Raw genomic sequence first — 17,843 nt, 5'->3', positions numbered from 1 at the left:
TTTTTTTTTTTTTTTTTTTTTTTTACTTTGGCAAAAATTTTCTGTTTACCTTTCACAGGACCCTTTGTTGAAAGTATGTATTGGTAGCACCCTGTAGAGTTGTCTCTGAGAACTGGGGTAGGAGAAGTAGGATGTTTTGACTTAATTCAGTAGGAGCCCTGAGAACTATTTTGTCTTGGAAGGGGGTGTGTCAAAGTATGGCATAGACATTGAATAGATGAAAAAACATTTTTCACTTCCATCAAAGTACATGTTTTTTTAAAATAAACATAGGACTTTCCCTTGCTCAATAAAAGTGCTCTACAGGTTAAAAAAGCCTCAGACATGAAGTGGTGTGCATTTGATAGCGCATTACTTTATGTTGCTTCTCTGCTTAAATTTTGTTTTCCCATTTCTCAGGTATTCTATTATCAAGATGTTAAATGCAGAGAAGAGATGTATGACAAAGACATCATCATGCTTCAGGTATAATGTTCTGAATCATTGCTTGTTTGACTCATAGATTTAATTAAAATTAAAAGAAATTCAATGAAAGTTTTGTATGATTTTTCTTGGTAAAAATATTTTTCATAATTAACAAAGAACTGTAATAGTAACTGATGTTCACATTAGGTTGGATTTTTTGATAGATAGGTGCATCTCTCATGGATCCAAACCAGTTCCTCCTGCTGATACTGCAAAGATACGAGCTTGCTGATGCTTTCAAAAAACTCAAGCCCACCAAAGATCAGGTAAGTAGCAACTATTTCTGCTGGTTAATTTGTTGGGAGTTTACATAACAGTAACAAGAAAAACTAGCTACTATTGATAATTGCATTTTTATTACCACTCTAAGAGTCAGTCAACACAGGACCTGGTGGTTAGATAAATCACTTTTTATCTGGAATTTGTAGAGGCTTACTCAAAATTAACAAACAGGTTTTTCCCTCTTTGACCTTGAATTCATGGGGCATCTACAAAAATCCACGTAAATGATTTTGCTATAAAATTTCTGTGTCTCTTAAGCCATTTTATGTGTTCTTATTTTGGCTGGAAGTTTTTTGAATTGTTGTGCTACTTCTTGAGGCTTGAACTTTCATCTAAGCCTTCATTTGGGATACATTTTTAGCTGCTGTTTCTTTTCCTGCATGTCAATCTTGCACTTCAGTTGCAGAATAATATCTTCTCTACAAGCGCAGGTATTTTTTCCAGTTTGTGAGAATGGAGGTTTCTTCTTGCAGTCCAGTACTTCAGCAAAGTAGTATATCTGAAGGTTGAGCTCAGACAGATTTTTCCTGCCTGGTTTTTTTTTGTGTGGTTTTGTGGTTTTTTTTTAAAAAAACCACACTAATTTCTCTAATTCTTCTAGGATTTAATCAAACAATGTAACGTGTTAATAGAAGAGATGCTACAGATTCTCATCTATGTTGTGGGTGAGTTTCATTTCTCTCTACTGTCATAGTAATGGATTATTACAATTTGACAAAGCAGGCTCGATGACTTTCTTTAACGTAGATGGTGTGGAGAGGATACTGGAGAATGCCTGTTTCAAATAGATGGTTCAGTAGCACAACTGTCTGTCAGTTGGGAGCCGTAGGGGTTGCACAGTGAAAAAAGCTGTTAGATAACTTTGTAATTGACTATTACAGTACAATATGAAGAGAAACTCCATCTCAGCCAATTTTGTTAGGAAAGTAGGCTAAAAAACACTTTCCCTCTCAGACACTTGGCATAGTTTCTGGCAAATGCAAACTTATGCTTTGAAATATCCCAGCAATAGCATTACCTTGGTGAGAAATTCAGAATTGCTTTATAACTGTCATGTTTGCCATTCTTTTCCTTTTGATTCGCTCTGGTAGGGGAAAGATATGTGCCTGGACTGAGTAATGTGACAAAAGAAGATGTTACCATGAGAGAAATCATCCATCTATTATGTATTGAACCAATGGCTCACAGTGCAATTACCGAGTCCTTGCCTGAAAATGTGAGTCCTGTTTTATTTACTTTTTTTCCTTAAGTCACTTTTTCTTGGTATATGTCTTTTTCTTGTTTAGCTTCCGTATCTTTTATATGGAAGTGTTTTATTTCTGAAACCAAGACCTGAGCTTTATACCAGAATTACAAAATAGCATGACAAAGGGGCTTACACGCCTTCCTGATATAAGGGTAAATGTATTGGATTCAAGTACAGTCTAGTCTGAAAAGGCTCATATGGGGACTGTGCTTTTTGGTGAAGAGGTGGAATTTTTTTTAGAGTATTCAGCTGTACTCCTAGATTAAAATAAAATTTTTAAAAAGTGTTAAAATATTTTTCTCTTTAGGCCCTGTAGGACCACGCAGCTGGATTCCATTCTGCCCTGTGTACCATCAGTAAATTTGATCCTGTAATTTTGATCACTTAAACCTGTGCAGATTCATTGGAAGTCAAGTATTGTACAGGTCTATTTGAAAGCACAGATTTCCCTGCCATTCTATTCCAACTGTTGAAAATTCAAGCAAAAGATAGAGATGTGGAATAGATTTTATAGCCTGTGCAAGTTTTCAGGGCTGGTAACGAATGCAAAACACTTCAGTTTTATTGTAAATTAAATGGCCTGGAATATTGTCAGAAACCAATACTGGGAGATCAACGTTCACTGTTCAAAGAGACTAATATTCTGTTTTTCCCTCCACTGAAGTTGGGTTTAGGCACTGCTTTGTTTCTGGAGTTCAGCTCTGTTACAAATAAAATGTTATATGGTTAAATTAAGTATTATCCAAAGTAGCTTGTCAATTGTGAATATTTCCTTTCTGAATAAGAGTAGGCAAAATACATATATGTCTATTTTTGTTATACCTAGGATAGTACTGAAGATATTTGAATCGTTATATATTTATCCCAAACTATTTTTCTTTTTTTACCAGGAGAACAATGAAACTGGCTTGGAGAATGTAATTGATAAAGTGGCTACATTTAAGTAAGTTCTTAAAATTACTTTGTAAGTAGCTTGAACATGAAATAAGATCTCCTGGATTATATGGGTTAAACAAGCTGCGCAGCACAGTCTCTGTTCAGCTAATATTTTGCTGTCTTTAAATATATATGCTTTCAAATATGCATAGGAAAGAAAAGCATATGGAGTACCCAAAGCTGCTGCTTTTCTCCTGTTGCCCCCCCTCTTTTTTCAAATCCAGTTTGAGTTCAGTAATCTCAAATCCGAGTGGGAAAATCTTCAAATTTTATTTTATTTCAAAGATGGTTGGTAGCTTTAACAACTCATTGCGCCTTGGACAGTTACCACCTAATCGTTACCTATTTAGCTGCAAGCCTGATGTAACTTTAAGATGGGAGTTAATTTTTTTTTAACATAGATATACATGCAAGTATGGAACAGTCAATTGCAGCAGCTGAGAAATACTAGTTCAAATGTCTGCTCTTTTTGTCACAAAAATGTCTTGTAATTTTAATTATTTTAGTTTACCTTATTTTAAGTTTCACATGGCTCACTTGTTTACATTTCATCAAGGGCAACTATAGGGATACCTAGGAATTTTGGGAATTATTTGGAAGGTTCAAAAAATCTCAGTGGCTGGAAAGTGGCTCTTTGTATTACTTGTTTTGTATTTTGGTTAAAGAAAGTAATGAATTACATACAATCACATCAAATATATGAAATTCTAAGCCAGAAAGTTAAAAAGCATTTACCTGTCAGAGGTCATATGGTGTGCTGTGGATGGTATACACTAAAAATATTTTGCTGCTGGGTAGGATTTACAGTAGTAAGCAGTCTTCAAAATGAAAGACTGATAACTGTACTCTATCTTCTTCATAAGTTAATGAACAACCATCACTGTTCCCCTTCTTGTTAGCATTTCCTTAGAAAATAAATGGTGTTGCTGGTTTGTTTACATTGAAAGATGTGCCGAACATACATAATTAATCTCCATGTCATGAAATATCTCTCTGTAAGGAAACCAGGTGTGTCTGGCCATGGAGTTTATGAACTGAAAGATGAATGCTTGAAGGAATTCAATATGTTCTTTTATCACTATACTAAGACCCAGCACAGCAAGGTAAGCCGTGTAAGATTCACTCTCAAAGGTTAGAAAATGGTGCCAATGTCTAGAGAATTTTGCTGAATTGAAGAAAATGATGGAATCTAAAGAAACTGATTCAGTAAAGAGTATATGCAGCTAACTTCAAAACTAAGCTTCTGATGAAGTTAAGACTTAATACAAATTCACGTGGTATGGTTTGCATTAGTATTTTCCCTATGATAACTTATGTATTAAATCTGTTAACTGTTTATGCTAAGAACAAAATCTGGGGTTTTCTACTTCAAAGATAATTCTTATCAAAGTTTGCTTTTAAAACTTATTGAGGAAGCAAGTCCAATTATTTATCTCTACTACATATTGAAATGCAAAATGCAGTATTGTTAAAAGGATTTCAAGCAAGATTCTAGTTACACAACCAAGTACTGACTGTGTATCCTGCCACATTTCTAGTTTAACATTTCTTATTGTTTCATTGTGCACTTCTGTAGAAATGCTGACATAACAACACTACTTTTTCTGTAGGCTGAACACACACAAAAGAAAAGGAGGAAACAAGAAAACAGAGATGAAGGTAAAAACTGGAAACTGATAGCTCAATAAATGTGGCAATTCAGTAGTGTATGTAGTTGTGCATATAAAATGAGCTTTGGGAGATGTCTTGTGACTTAATTATGGTTAATTGAGTTCATATCAAATTGGTTGTGATTTGTAGTAATTGTAATTAATTAGAATCTGGCATTTCTTTTTTCTTTTTCCTTTTTTTAACACACAGATAGCAATTTTTAGTTTAATTTCCATGTAGACAAATAAACATGGCATAGCAACCATTGACAAAATGAACAACTTAGTTCCTCCACCACAAAAACTCTAGGGGGCAAAAGTTTATTTTTGTGAGTAGTTTCTCTAGCACGATGTTGAGACATAATAGTGCCACATAGAGGAGGTTGCTGCACGAACTAGTGTTCATATACATTCTTTAAATATGAGACTTGAGGCTCAAAATAATTCTTTTACAGAAGCTGCAAATACATATAAAGTGCCATGTTTCTATTGTAGCACAAATGTGATTCCCCTCTTGATTTTACTTTTGCCCATTCAAGTCACAAACGTTAATTGACTTGATTTGGGAAGACTTTGTAAGCTGAACTAATTAGGTACAATGAACAATTCAATAAAATCAACTATCACCTGCTTTTGTGAGTTGCAACGGGTAATTGTTTTCATCTTCCCAGATTGCCCTTCCAGTTGAATACCTAAATCTTTACTTCATATTCTAAAGCCTATTTTGATTTTTGTGTACTATCAGGGGCACTACAGTCTTTCATACTTGGTTACATACAGGTTAAAATTCATTCTGAGTAAATTTTATTTGCTTTGGATTCCTTTCAGTTGAAAAACTGTGGAACTGAAAAAGAATAAATTGGCATTGTTGTTTAGGAGGGACACAGTTGAATCAGAAATCACGTTCCCTTTGAAAAAATTTAATTTCTTTCAGTTGTAAGTAACTTGGAAGATTATGGCAGCTGGAAAATAATGAGAAAAAAAACCAAATCTTTGAATTACTTTTGTTTTCTTTTCCCACTGTTTATTATATGCAGGTGACAGATTTTTCAATGGTGCCCTCTTAATTTTTTTTATTTCCTTTGTTCACTTTAGCAACTTAATGCTAGCAGGGATGTTTATTTTGTAGAACTTTTTAAAAATGCAGATATTTAGATGTAATTGTCAGAAACTCACATTCTCATAATCAGACAATACAGTTCCAAATTACAGAGATAACTGTTTACCTCAGTGGGTGTTCCCCCGAGGCTACCCATTTTGTTGCAGATACTTTGTGCATATGGTTTTATTTGGCTATGTGGTCTTTCTCAGTAAATGTTTATAATTCATTCAGTCTAAATTGCCAAATTATTGACAGTTTTGAAGACATTGCATTTATAGAAGTAGAAATTATCAGAATTATGGAATTATCAGAACGCCATGGGACGTGGGACACTAATGTGAGACACTACACTCTGGAAGATCCACTGCTCGCTCTTCTTTAACTACTTGAAAACTTTATATCTGATGCAAAGGACAAACACTATATGTTTATTAGTGATACATAAGTGATCAGACAGTGTAAAGTATTTGCACTTAGAGATGCAACTAAGTACTTGTGATTGATTGTTTACCTTAGTTTGCAGGTGTTTTATATAAGAACTTATTAAAAGTACTTGGTTTTGCTGAAGATAAAAGCTGACAAGTGAACAATTGTGTTGGAGCATATTTTTATTAATTTAAAATTCTAGTTGTTCTTTTACTGGAATGAGTATGTTTGTGCTCTCTGCTTTTTACCTGCCATCTTTGTTGAGATGCCAGTTTGTTAATGTATTTGCACATCACCGTTTTCTAGCATTGCTACCACCTCCTCCTCCAGACTTCAGTCCTGCTTTCAGCAACGTGGTGAGGATTCTGAACTGTGATGTTATGATGCACATACTGCGGACCATTCTTCAGAGAGCAGTAGAGCTGGAAACCCACTTGTGGACTGAAGCCATGATCCAAATGGTATGGTTAGCTTTGGTTTTCTTCCTGTGGGCATTTTTGTGTTGACCAGGTTAAGATCAAAATGTGTAGAGACAGACTTCAGTTTTAAATTATAAGCATTTACTTTTTGTCCCCAAACCTGTTTTTATAAACCTTACCAGCAAGGAGAATATTTCTAATTATTTATCTCCCCTGTAAAATAGAAATGTGAAACACAGTAGTATTAAATTGGGAATATTCTTCAGTCTTCTACTTTGCTTTCTCCCCTGTGTTGCCTCATCACTGTTTCAGTATGTAATTCTCCTTACCTCATCTTTTACTTAAAAATTCATGTGCAGATAAGTAACCCTTTTGATCATCTTCGAGAAATTGGAGTTGCTTCATCTTGTAAGCTGCAAAGTCTCTGAAGATGTAAATGTCTTTGGAGCCTCAGTCATGAAATGAGATAATTTTTTTAAAGGATTTAAAACATTTAATTTTACCACAGTGACTTTATGCTTTACAAAAAGGAATTGCTGACATTAAAAATAAATAAAAATACTTCATCAAAAAATATTTATAGGATTAGGACCTAAATTTACAGACTGAATTAATCAGTTTTCTTAATTAGAGCGCATAGATTATTTAATTATCTTGCCTTACCTGCTAATCTTTGGATTATAGAATTAACCAAATATTGATAGATTTGTATCAGCAAAATGACAAGATTCATATGTTACCAATGTAAAATGTATGCAAGTTTGTTAATTTTAGTGCAAGTAATGTGCAGGAAAATTATATTGTGTATTGTTGTTTCACTTTCTGTGTATGATCTCTGCATTTTTTCTTATTTATAATCAGCATATAGTACAGAACTATCTTAAACATCCTTATTTTATATGCCAGTTTTCCAGACCTCCAACAGTGAATTAGATTTACTATTGTTCTCTTTTTGTAGGTGCTTCATCTTCTTTCTTTAGGGTTACTAGAAGAGAAGCAGCAGCTACAGAAGCACCCAGAAGAAGAAGTAACCTTTGATTTTTATCACAAAGCAACAAGTATGTTTCATTTCCTTTAAAAGGGCAGAGTAAATTAGACTAACTTGATTTTGTAAGGACACAAATAAACTAGAAAAGTATTCAGCAATTTTAGTCAGAAAGGATTTACTTTTTGCTATAGAATTAAAACCTGCTGAAGTTGTGGGGGCTTTTTTTGGTTGTGGGTTTAGTTTTTGAACTGTCTCAATCTTTTGTATTCCTGAGCTGTACAATTGTTCATCTACCTCCAAGTTAAAGTCTTTTACTATGGTAGTGATAACAGAAGCAAATGCCTGATCTTACATTCAAGACTCGTGAGTGGGAGTTGGAATCTACATTTTTTAAATAATCTTCCACCTTATCTAGAGTTTCTCCTTCACTGTGTAAGAATAAATGAATAAAAAAATCCATTATCAAACTAAACATAATTTGTCACTTGAGAGATGAAACAGAGATAAGAATTACGAACTAGAATCATAGAATTGTTTAGGTTGAGAAAGACCCTTAAGATCCAGTCTGACTGTTAACCTAACACTCCCAAGTCCAGTGTTAAACCCTTCTCCAAAGCACCACATCTACATGGCTTTAAAATACCTCCTTCATAAATAAATAAACACATAAAGCTGCTGAACTGCCCTCATATAGTTTTTCAAAAATCTTGTCTAAACAGGTGTCACTGAGTTTGAAAAACACTGCCATTTCACTTTCTCTTTTTATTTTGTTATTATGGTTGAGCAAGAAGTATTATAATCACAGCAAACATATTTCTGTTAAGAAGCTTCATGTCAGCTGTAGGAATACACTAAAAATAATTACGATTGAGACATTAAAGAATTTCTTTACCAGCTTTAGTTTTGCATAACCAGAAAAACCAAAGCCCATTTATAGATAAGGGATACAAAAGTAATCAGTATTTTTGTAAGAAAACTCTTACTGAAAAGTGATTTTTAAAAATTACCAAAAAAATGTTTTTTGTGATGTATTTGTCTTGGTTATGAAAATGTGCAAATCCATTTCAAATGGAAAGCACTGCAAAAGAAATATAATTGACGAGAATGGTCTCTATTTTAAAGCACCCTTTTGTTTAGAGAATGGCCTAAAATGTTATTTATTGTTACTGAGGTGGAGAAAGCAAATAATTACTGTAATTTTAATAGTTTTTGTGATAGAAATAAACTTGCACACACTGAGCTGTTAGGAAACTTGGGTAATCTATAAGAACTTCACCACTACTCCTTGAAGCGAAAGGCAATTCTGGTTTTGTCTGTTCTTATGCTTTTGGAGGTAGCAAAAACTGTTGATCTATAAGGGGAGAAGATTATGCCACATTCAACCAGAATAAACAGATGAAATTAAAACAGAAACGTAGCTACAAATGTTGTGTTCATATATGTGTCTTATATAATTAGCAATATTTTAAAACATGTCCATGGTTGTAAATGCATTAAAATGCTGAGGGTTTTTTTCCCTGAAGGGCCATGCTTTTCTAATTTTTTTTTTTAATTTTCTTTTTTCCTCCTTTGTAAAGGAATGGGAAGCTCGGCCTTGAATGCTGTGAACGTGTTAATGCTTCTGGAAAAATTAAAGAGAGTTCCTCAGTTAGAGGCACAGAAAGACACAGTCAGTTGGATATTGCAGGTACGCAATGAGATAAATATGATCTGATTTTAGTAACTTAAAAAGTGTTTATGAAAGATGTTAAGATTCCTACATATAACCCAGTGTTTACAGCTGCAATGGTTTCTTGAGCGGCTTAATCTGTTGGAACGTTTTTCCCTCCAGAGGAGATGTGGTTTCTTGAATCCTACTTGCTGCTCTTATGCAGTAAGAGATGAGAAAACCTTCTAGAGCTGTGACATCTCTAATGTAGGAGGCTGCTGCTTCTGCTTAGCAGGAGTAACTACTGTCCTGTTCCATCTTGGGCTTCTTGTTTCAGGTGCTTGTAGTTTTAGATGGCAAATGTAGAAGGCAGTCCTCTTGGAAAAGAGGGTAAGAATCCATAGTAGGGTTCCAAAACTATCCTCGGCTACTATGAACTATATATAAATATATTATTCTATATTCTATATTTCTGTTCAACTATACTGGTACATTAGGGAGGCAGGTTTGCAAGATTTTATTTTTGAGAAGCTATACTTCTAAAATTTGAAGGAAAAAAGTAAAAATGTACTTTAAAAACTATATTTAACTTCTTTATTATACGTATAGTAAACGTAGAATATTTAATATTATCAAAAAGATACTTATTAAAGTAAAGATGGCTGGAGAAAGTAGTGAATAAAAATTGAAGCCTCAGTTTCAACAAATTAGGTACATGGTAGAAGGCTTTCTGTTCCAGGTGTATAAGTTTTTACATGATTTTAGTGACTATTTCCATGGGATGGTCCACATCTCACCTACTTGAAATAAGCTAGCAGTCTCTGTCCTTTCTTCTGATGTACAAATGATACAGCTGCTGAGCAGTATTACCGCAAGAAGACTGAGCGGTGTTCATCAGGTTTAGGGTACAGAGGCAGCAGCGCTACCCCGAGTGCACATACAGTCTCAGTTACATGCTTTTGTTGTTTACAAGTATGGCAGTTGGGTTCATCCATTTGAAAATCTGAAAATAATGTGAAATTAAATATCAAGAGCTTTAATCCTGTCTATATTGTCATAAGAGCCACGTTGCATTTTATTTTTAACACTTATGTCTCTATTCCTAGATGTTTGACACAGTGAAAAGACTGAGAGAAAAATCTAGTTTGACAACAGTAGCAGCTACATCAGGCTCAGAAGCTACAAAAGGTGATGAGGTAATAATAATGTTCAATGGAAGCCTTGTATTTAATGTTTTGAATGGCTGTTTTCAAAAAGGTTACCTAAAATAATTTTGAAAATATTAATTTCTGATATATTGCCTACAAATAGGATTTATGTGCCAAGATTAATATTTTTAATAAATTAAATTTATGCTAAACATGTTTCATGGAATTATCAGCAGCTAATTTGGTTTTGGTAGTACTTCCAAGTTAAGTGAAACAACTGAGGGGGTGAAGAAGTAATTTGTGTTCATTTCTCCATTTCTTACCTTTATGATTTGATCACCTTTTCTATTACGTTGTCATTGTGCAATAATTAGAAATACAAATCCACTTAAAATGATGTCTTGTAGTTTACATGACCTACCTAGAGGTTAATCTGCTTTGCCTTGATTGTATAAAGGAATCAGGTTCAGGTGATTATTCTGTCTGTTTATCGGACTCTACACTTTCCTCAAAATAACTTTTGAATCCAGTGGTCAAATGAGATAGTGAAATGAAGATTTCAAAGATTACTGGAGTTCTGTGAGTGTTTGGTTGTTGTTTTGTTGGTGGTTTTTTGTTTTTTTTTTTTAACTGGAAGCTGCATAGAGAAGAAGAGTCCAACTACCCTTAGATAGTTTGCAAAGAACAGGCTGGTTTGCTCTTACACATTCTGTTGGCAACAGCCTGCTGTGCTGCCAGACAGTCTCTTGGCTTGTCACTGCGTGCGTAGCTCTGAATTTACCACAGCATATGCTGTGGTTCTTTTTTGAGAAAGGTGTCATATGGTATCTGGGAAGGTAAGGGAAAAAAATGCCTAAGTCAGTCAGAAGTGAGACTTTTACAGTTCCACTACTTTTGGAGCAGCTTCTTGTTTCATTTCTTCAAAAAGTAATGGTATCGTGAATGGAAATGATGTGTATAATATTGAGTTTGTGCCTTCAGTAATTGAATAAAAGGAATTTTGCTTATGGGGGAATAACAAAATTCTGGAGGAGGCTTGTGATCAGCTCACAAAAGTTTCTTGGGAACAGGCAAGCACTTAATTAAAATGGATCAGGTGTTAATGATCCTGTCTTCGGGCAAGAGATTGTACTAGTGACCTTTTGTGGACCCCTCAAAAATCTCTTTGTTCTGACTAGGTTAATTTAAGATTTCAGCTTTACATATTTCGGATAGCGCTTAACTTTTCTTTGTTGTCAGTTAAGGAATTTGATGTCAGTGGTTAGAATGTATTGGTGGGGAAAGATTCTTCTCATTTTTTTGCTGTTCTCTGTTGCCTGTGATCTCTTTATTCTCTTTTCTTGTAAGACACAGAGCACCCAGGATCAAGAGAAGGCTGAGCGGAAGAGGAAGGCAGAAGCAGCTAGGTTGCACCGTCAGAAGATTATGGCCCAGATGTCTGCACTGCAGAGGAATTTCATTGAAACCCATAAGCTCCTCTATGAAAACACCCTGGAGGCACAGGGGAAAGAAGATGCTATTATGGAGGAAGAAAGGTAAGAAAAAGCAGACATCCAGAGTTCTTGTGGGAAGGGACGATTACTGGCTGCATAAGTTCAGTATCCACGTAAACATTTTGAGAGGATGTTCAAGGGACAGATTGTGTCATCCCAGTCAAAAAACTTGTGTCTCTAGTTCAAGGGACAGATTGTGTCATCCCAGTCAGAAAACTTGAATACTTCTCTTCTTACTTTTAAGTCATCTTCTGTTACAGAATTATATGTCAACTAGTGTGCTTATACTAATGTAAGAACAATGGACTCACTTTGTAGAGCAGCACAAGATAAACTATAAGAAAACTAATTATTTCTTCAAATGGATACTTATATTTCTCAACATTTGAATAAATTTCATTAGAATGCAGCTGAATTGACAGCACTAATTTTGGATGTGACTGTCTACCTTATATGAAAATTCAAGTATTTAATTTGGGAAGAATCTGAAAGCCAATATCCCTTAAGGTTAAGTTGCGATGAAGAAAATATGCTTCTTGTAGCTCAAGTTTTCATATTTCTCTTCATTACTTCTTAAAATCTAATTTCATACTGAAGATGTTTGGTTTATATTGGTTATAATTTTGTATGGTATGGATTCTTCCTGTTCCAGAGATGCTTCAACAATATAGTATACCTAATACACCTCACAATTTTGGTCTAATTGGGGCTGCACAAAACTAATCAGGAAAATAGAGATACCTGATAGGAAAAAAAGTACAGATCACTTCTTTGTGCTTTGCTCTTTAATAAATGGTGTTCTATAAAACATTGTTGAACTCTGGAATAAGGAATATTTAAAAAAATATAAGGAAGCTTATTGTATCACAAAGCCTTGAATCAAGGTAGTGGCATTCATCTTCAGTATGTTTTCTTCAAGAATGGGAAACGGTTTTAATATGTCTGTATGATTAAAATATATTTAATCCAATCTGCATTGAATACAGCTTCCTGAATTTCCTGCTGAATCCATTTCATTGTGTAATTCCATGTCAGCTGGCTGCCCCTTTCTGTATTTAAAGAGTACTTCATTTTAGTGAGGATTGAGGCATTTCTTCATTGTTTGATCATTATTTGTTTTTGTAAAGCACTTTGGTATAAAACCGGAAATGTTAGCAATATGTAGCCTTTTAGATACATGGAAGAATGTTTAGAAAAAGCCATTTGATTGTTTTATATCTGTGTCACTTATGGTCTTACAGCATGTCTTCGGCAATTGATTACTCCAAAATTGCTTTGGGTCCCAAACGAGGTCCATCTGTTGCTGAGAAAGAAGTTCTGACCTGTATTCTCTGTCAGGAGGAGCAGGAAGTAAAGTTGGAAAGTGCTGCCATGGTATTATCTGTCTGTGTCCAGAAATCAACTGCGTTAACTCAAAATAGGAGCAGAATTCTTGAACTCTCAGGGGGTATGTGATTTTTCTTCGTTTAGACTACAAGCAGTTCTGTACCTAGAGCTTTGAACCTAATTAAACTCTGTATCCAATCAGATTGCTAAATGGCTTATCCTACTTGATAGAAAGAAAGCTAAAATTTTAAAAATTGTTTTAAAATTCCTGCTTTAAAACTTAAAAATGAAAAGTCTATGAAGATTTTGATTTGTCCTTGGGAAATCAGAAAAATGTTAATCTCACAAGAAGATTTTATAGAACTTAGAGATTTGATAGAATTGGTCACTCTGGAAAAAAATCCATGAATGTTAACAGTTCCTGTTAATTCAAGTACAGCAGCAAACGTTCCCAGTATGGAGGAAATACATTAACATTGTCAAAGGCCAATATGGCAGCCTAGGGAGGATTTGGTTTGGACTTTTTTTTGTTTGAATTTTTTTTGTTCCTTATGTCCAGGAACTAATAAAAACAGCAACATAAAAAAATATAAAAGTGTGAGGATCACATGATATCATCTGATAAATGAAAATGTAACTGTTGATTAAACATGAGAGAGATTTTGGTCAGTTACTTAAGGGAAAGAAAGAAAATAAGTAGAAGGAAAAGGGAAAACTTAAGTACTCACTGACTTTTTTGCTCTCTTTGAAAAAGGAAAATAATAATAATTCAAGATCAGATGGATGCTTGGTGGCTGTTAATTTTAAGAACAGAGAAATGCAGTCTAGAGTAGGATAAGAAGAGTTGAAACAGTGTCTAGATAACTTCACCTTGGCAATTATTAAGGTAATATTGAAAGTACTAGAAGAACCATTTCCTTCAGTATATTGCCTTCTTTAATTATTTTTTTAAATGCATAGGAAATGTTTGCCCTTCTTAGCCTTCTGAGATTGCAGCAAAGTATTTGTTTAAAAAAAAAAAAACACATCAAAAGAAACAGAAGTGAAATGAGAAAGTACTAAAAGTTTGAGTATTCTATCCAGGCTGGATGTCCCAGAATTATGTTGGAAGATAGTAATTGTGATTAGTTTATAAGACAACTTAAAAATTTTGGGCCGGCTGTATAGAATTTTTATCTAGGCCACGTACTAATTGCATCCGTTTGTTTTGCTCTCTTCTGTGGTAACCTGAAGTACAAATTAAGTCTTGTGCTCTTGTAGTCAGATACACTGGCAAGCTTTCTGTGGTGACTTGTTGGGCTATTGAAATAATTGAAAAAAAGAAGGGAATGATGCTCCTTTTCCTAAGGCCACTTCTGGATGTTATTTATAGCACTTACTCTCTACTGCATGGTCCTCTGCAGCAGGCCTGTGAGTAGGCCTACAATTCTATGTAAGAGCTGCTTTTCTTTCAAGTTCTAAGTAAGTGGAAAAATGGTTGTTACCACAGCAGAAGTGCAGATTAGTGTTACACCAAGGTTCACTTTCTTATTTCAGTGCCCATTTGATTTTGGGCAGCTTCAGCCACTGTCAAATAGAATTATATTTTCAGTGCAATTTGGGTGCTAGGTTTTATGTTGTTTGTTTGTTTTTTTCTTTTTCTCTTATTACACCTGAATTTGACAAAATATATATCTGTCCAAACTCATAAACAGTCCACCAGCTGAAGTTTGGAGGACTGCTGTTGTTGAGTACTATTTAGGTATCTCTAAGGGGGAATGGAGTCTCACTGCGAGTGCCAAAGACACCATTAGGTAGTGTCTTTGCTGTTAACAATTATGCAGGATCAGTAAGAGATAGACTTGAATTTGTTATTCAGTAGTGCTGTGGATGTCAGTGGCCTGAAAATATGTGGGGTGAGTTGGAGAAATGCCTAATGTTTCTTGTTCTTAGCAGTTTCATTTTCTTTACTTTAAAAATACAGTAACAAACACATGAAAAACTTCAGTGATAGTGAATCCAACTGCAGAGCTATGCCAGTACCGAAGAATCCTTTTCTTTTTTTTTTTTTTTTCTTTTGACCAATTTACTATTGCTTTTGGATTTTGTTGTCTTTTTCTTCATAATTAGTCGAAAGCCTTCAGTAGTTTAAGCGGGCTCTGTCTTGTGGTTGTTTTGCTGGAGTACTGGTCTGGAAAAGCCAGCCAAGTGGGATTGTTAATGTGACACTGTGAACTGTGGGGAAAATAAAATCCGCAGGCTTGTGTTCTGTGTATGCTGCTGTTCATTCCTGTTGATACTGATAGGAAGCTGTGTTTTTGTTCCTTTGGTAATTTCTTTCTGATTTGTCGTTCTAGATACTGTAGATCCTCTCTTCATGCACCCGGACTTGCCTTGTGGGACCCACACAGGAAGCTGTGGGCATGTAATGCATGCAGCCTGCTGGCAGAAGTAAGGATGTATCTTTGCAGCCTCTTTATTATTTTTTTCATTAATCTATTTTCCAAAACACTGAAGTGCACACTGAAAACGCAGTGCAGTAACCGGATATTTTATTACGGAGTCAAAACTGTTTGTACTCATCTGAAAATGAAATATCACCCAAGAGAAGTTTTGGCCTGATGAAGAAAATCATTAGAAGTTTTTAGTGCCTTCTATAACCCAAAGAAGAATCCCTTAAGGAGTTACTAATTCATGAAATTAAAACTGATGGGAATAAATTTGGTCAAGAATAAGAAACCATATCTAGTGGGTTTATTTTAGGAAGCCAATGAGAAACAGTAGGAATCTTCCAGGTGAGCGTTCCGTAGCAACAGTGCTTTGACTCCAAGTACTGACCTGGTGACAGACTTTCAAAGAATGAAGCCGACTTGTTCCAGTGAGTCTTTAGATTAAAATCTGGCATTTAGAATAGAATATGAATCATTAAATCTACCAATACTTCTTCTCTACCCCTCCCCTATTGGTGAACAAACTTTTAGTAAAAAGGAAGAATTGGTACAGTGCTTAAAAACTTTGCTAGATTTCTATTGTTTTGGGGAGCCCACGATTTAGACTAAGTGTGTAGGATTAGAGTGCAACCTGAAATATTAAAAGACCAAGCTACTTAGCCTGTAGAATATAGTCACCCTGGTTGCATCGATGTTCATAGGATTACGGAGAGCAAAGCTAATGCTCTCTGCATTTGACTCCACATAGGTCTGGCAGTTCTAAATAAAATAAATAGTGTGAAATAATAATAGAAATAATCCCACTGAAGTATTAGCCACAGATAAAGAGAGTAGGGTCATGCAATTGCAACCTACTTTATGTTATTGTATGATATAAACAGTATCTTAAGGTTTGTTGTTTGTACTTGTGCCATTTTACTTCAAAAAATCTGACTAAACTTCTGGTGCTTATCACTTTTTTTATATATGTGTATTTTTTTAAAATTTTTTTCTTTTTTACAATAAAACATTGATACAGAGTAAATAGGTGCACACACTTAAAATTATATGGAAGTATGTTCCTTGAGTATAATACATCTGCTCTTGGCAGATCCATCTACATCTGCGTAGATCTAAGTAGTGCAACATTGGAGCTCAGTTCCCTTGCACTTTTTAAGGAAAGATGACTTGCTGTATGGGTAAATGGGATTAAAATGGACAACAGGCTCTTCTGGGATGGCACAGAAGGTTTGAGTATAGTCTTTTATTTATTACATAACAGACATTCTAACTTACTAATATTCCTCTAAGCGCTGCCTGCCACACCTTTCTAGAGCATCTGTGCAGCCTAAAAATTCTGTAAAATACTCTCTAAAAGAGTTCAGATGAATGGAATATCTGTGTAGTTGCCATGTATGAGGAAGAGGAGTTGCTTGCAAAAACAGAGTTGTTTGAATGTGGGAAAATAAATGTATGTTTTTGTTGATTGTAACAGAATACTTTCCTCAATATTCTGTGATCATTAGAACTTCTGCAGACACCCCTGCATGCACACTTTCTCTTATTACATAAATGGGATTTTGTTTTTTCCCTTAAGATGAATGATTTAAAGCAAAAAAAATTACATGCACACTTTCTCTTATTACATAAATGGGATTTTGTTCTTTCCCTTAAGATGTGTGATTTAAAGCAAAAAAATTAAAAAATCTTGTTATTACCATAGTGGGGAATTTAGACAATTTCATATCAGTCTTGAAGATCCTATGTACCCAGTCTGAACATTAGTACTGAATTTAGTTGCTTGTATCCAGCCAAGAAGATATGAATGTTGAATCTTTTTGTTCCTAATAACACCACCGAGACATTAATGAAATTTGAATGCTTCCCGCATCCACTGAGGGGGCAAAATTATAATGAAACCTGTAAAAAGGTGATAGTTACTTCTGAGTTTCCCTTTGAGTATAAAACAGCTGAAGTGTGATATTGTAATATAAATTATCCTTTCCTCCTGTTAAAATAAAGCTATAGTTTCATTGTCTAATCATCAGGCTCAGTCATTGCCACAAATAGCTGCTTAGTCCTTTGTGAAGTATTATCACTAGTTTTTCCTAAAACAAAATAAAAATATGTACAGTCCTTGTTTCAAACTTCCTGTAATGAGTTGCATATGAGATACTAGATACAGTGTTTCATTGTTTTGAAGATGTTGTGATAGAAGAGTAGAAAATTTAAGAATTGCTTGTCTGTAAAAGCGCTAAGGAAACTTAAAAGGCTCTTCAAAGCAAGAAAGAGCTGCTGTCACTTTTG

The 17,843-nt window shown here is 34.6% G+C and overlaps 1 protein-coding gene across 5 annotated transcripts in view; it reads left to right on the top strand.

The window, feature by feature from the left end:
* Window positions 1-17,843, top strand: part of UBR1 (ubiquitin protein ligase E3 component n-recognin 1) — a 57,374-nt gene that overhangs the window by 20,310 nt on the left and 19,221 nt on the right. For 4 of the 5 annotated variants that reach the window (XM_014950312.1, XM_014950309.1, XM_014950307.1 and 1 more), the window contains 14 exons: window positions 400-465; window positions 630-731; window positions 1,349-1,412; window positions 1,839-1,963; window positions 2,884-2,936; window positions 3,930-4,032; window positions 4,540-4,588; window positions 6,413-6,567; window positions 7,484-7,583; window positions 9,091-9,200; window positions 10,268-10,357; window positions 11,657-11,844; window positions 13,044-13,249; window positions 15,465-15,558. In XM_014950312.1, coding sequence (XP_014805798.1) covers window positions 400-465; window positions 630-731; window positions 1,349-1,412; window positions 1,839-1,963; window positions 2,884-2,936; window positions 3,930-4,032; window positions 4,540-4,588; window positions 6,413-6,567; window positions 7,484-7,583; window positions 9,091-9,200; window positions 10,268-10,357; window positions 11,657-11,844; window positions 13,044-13,249; window positions 15,465-15,558 — 1,505 coding nt within the window. The remainder of the gene's footprint in view (window positions 1-399; window positions 466-629; window positions 732-1,348; window positions 1,413-1,838; window positions 1,964-2,883; window positions 2,937-3,929; window positions 4,033-4,539; window positions 4,589-6,412; window positions 6,568-7,483; window positions 7,584-9,090; window positions 9,201-10,267; window positions 10,358-11,656; window positions 11,845-13,043; window positions 13,250-15,464; window positions 15,559-17,843) is intronic. The other variant, XM_014950308.1, reaches the window with a different exon arrangement.

Source organism: Calidris pugnax, unplaced genomic scaffold, assembly GCF_001431845.1.
Source record: "Calidris pugnax isolate Ruff unplaced genomic scaffold, ASM143184v1 scaffold68, whole genome shotgun sequence".
Taxonomy (NCBI): domain Eukaryota; kingdom Metazoa; phylum Chordata; class Aves; order Charadriiformes; family Scolopacidae; genus Calidris; species Calidris pugnax.
The sequence above is the reverse complement of the archived record's forward strand: the minus strand, read 5'-3'. Positions and strand labels throughout refer to the sequence as shown.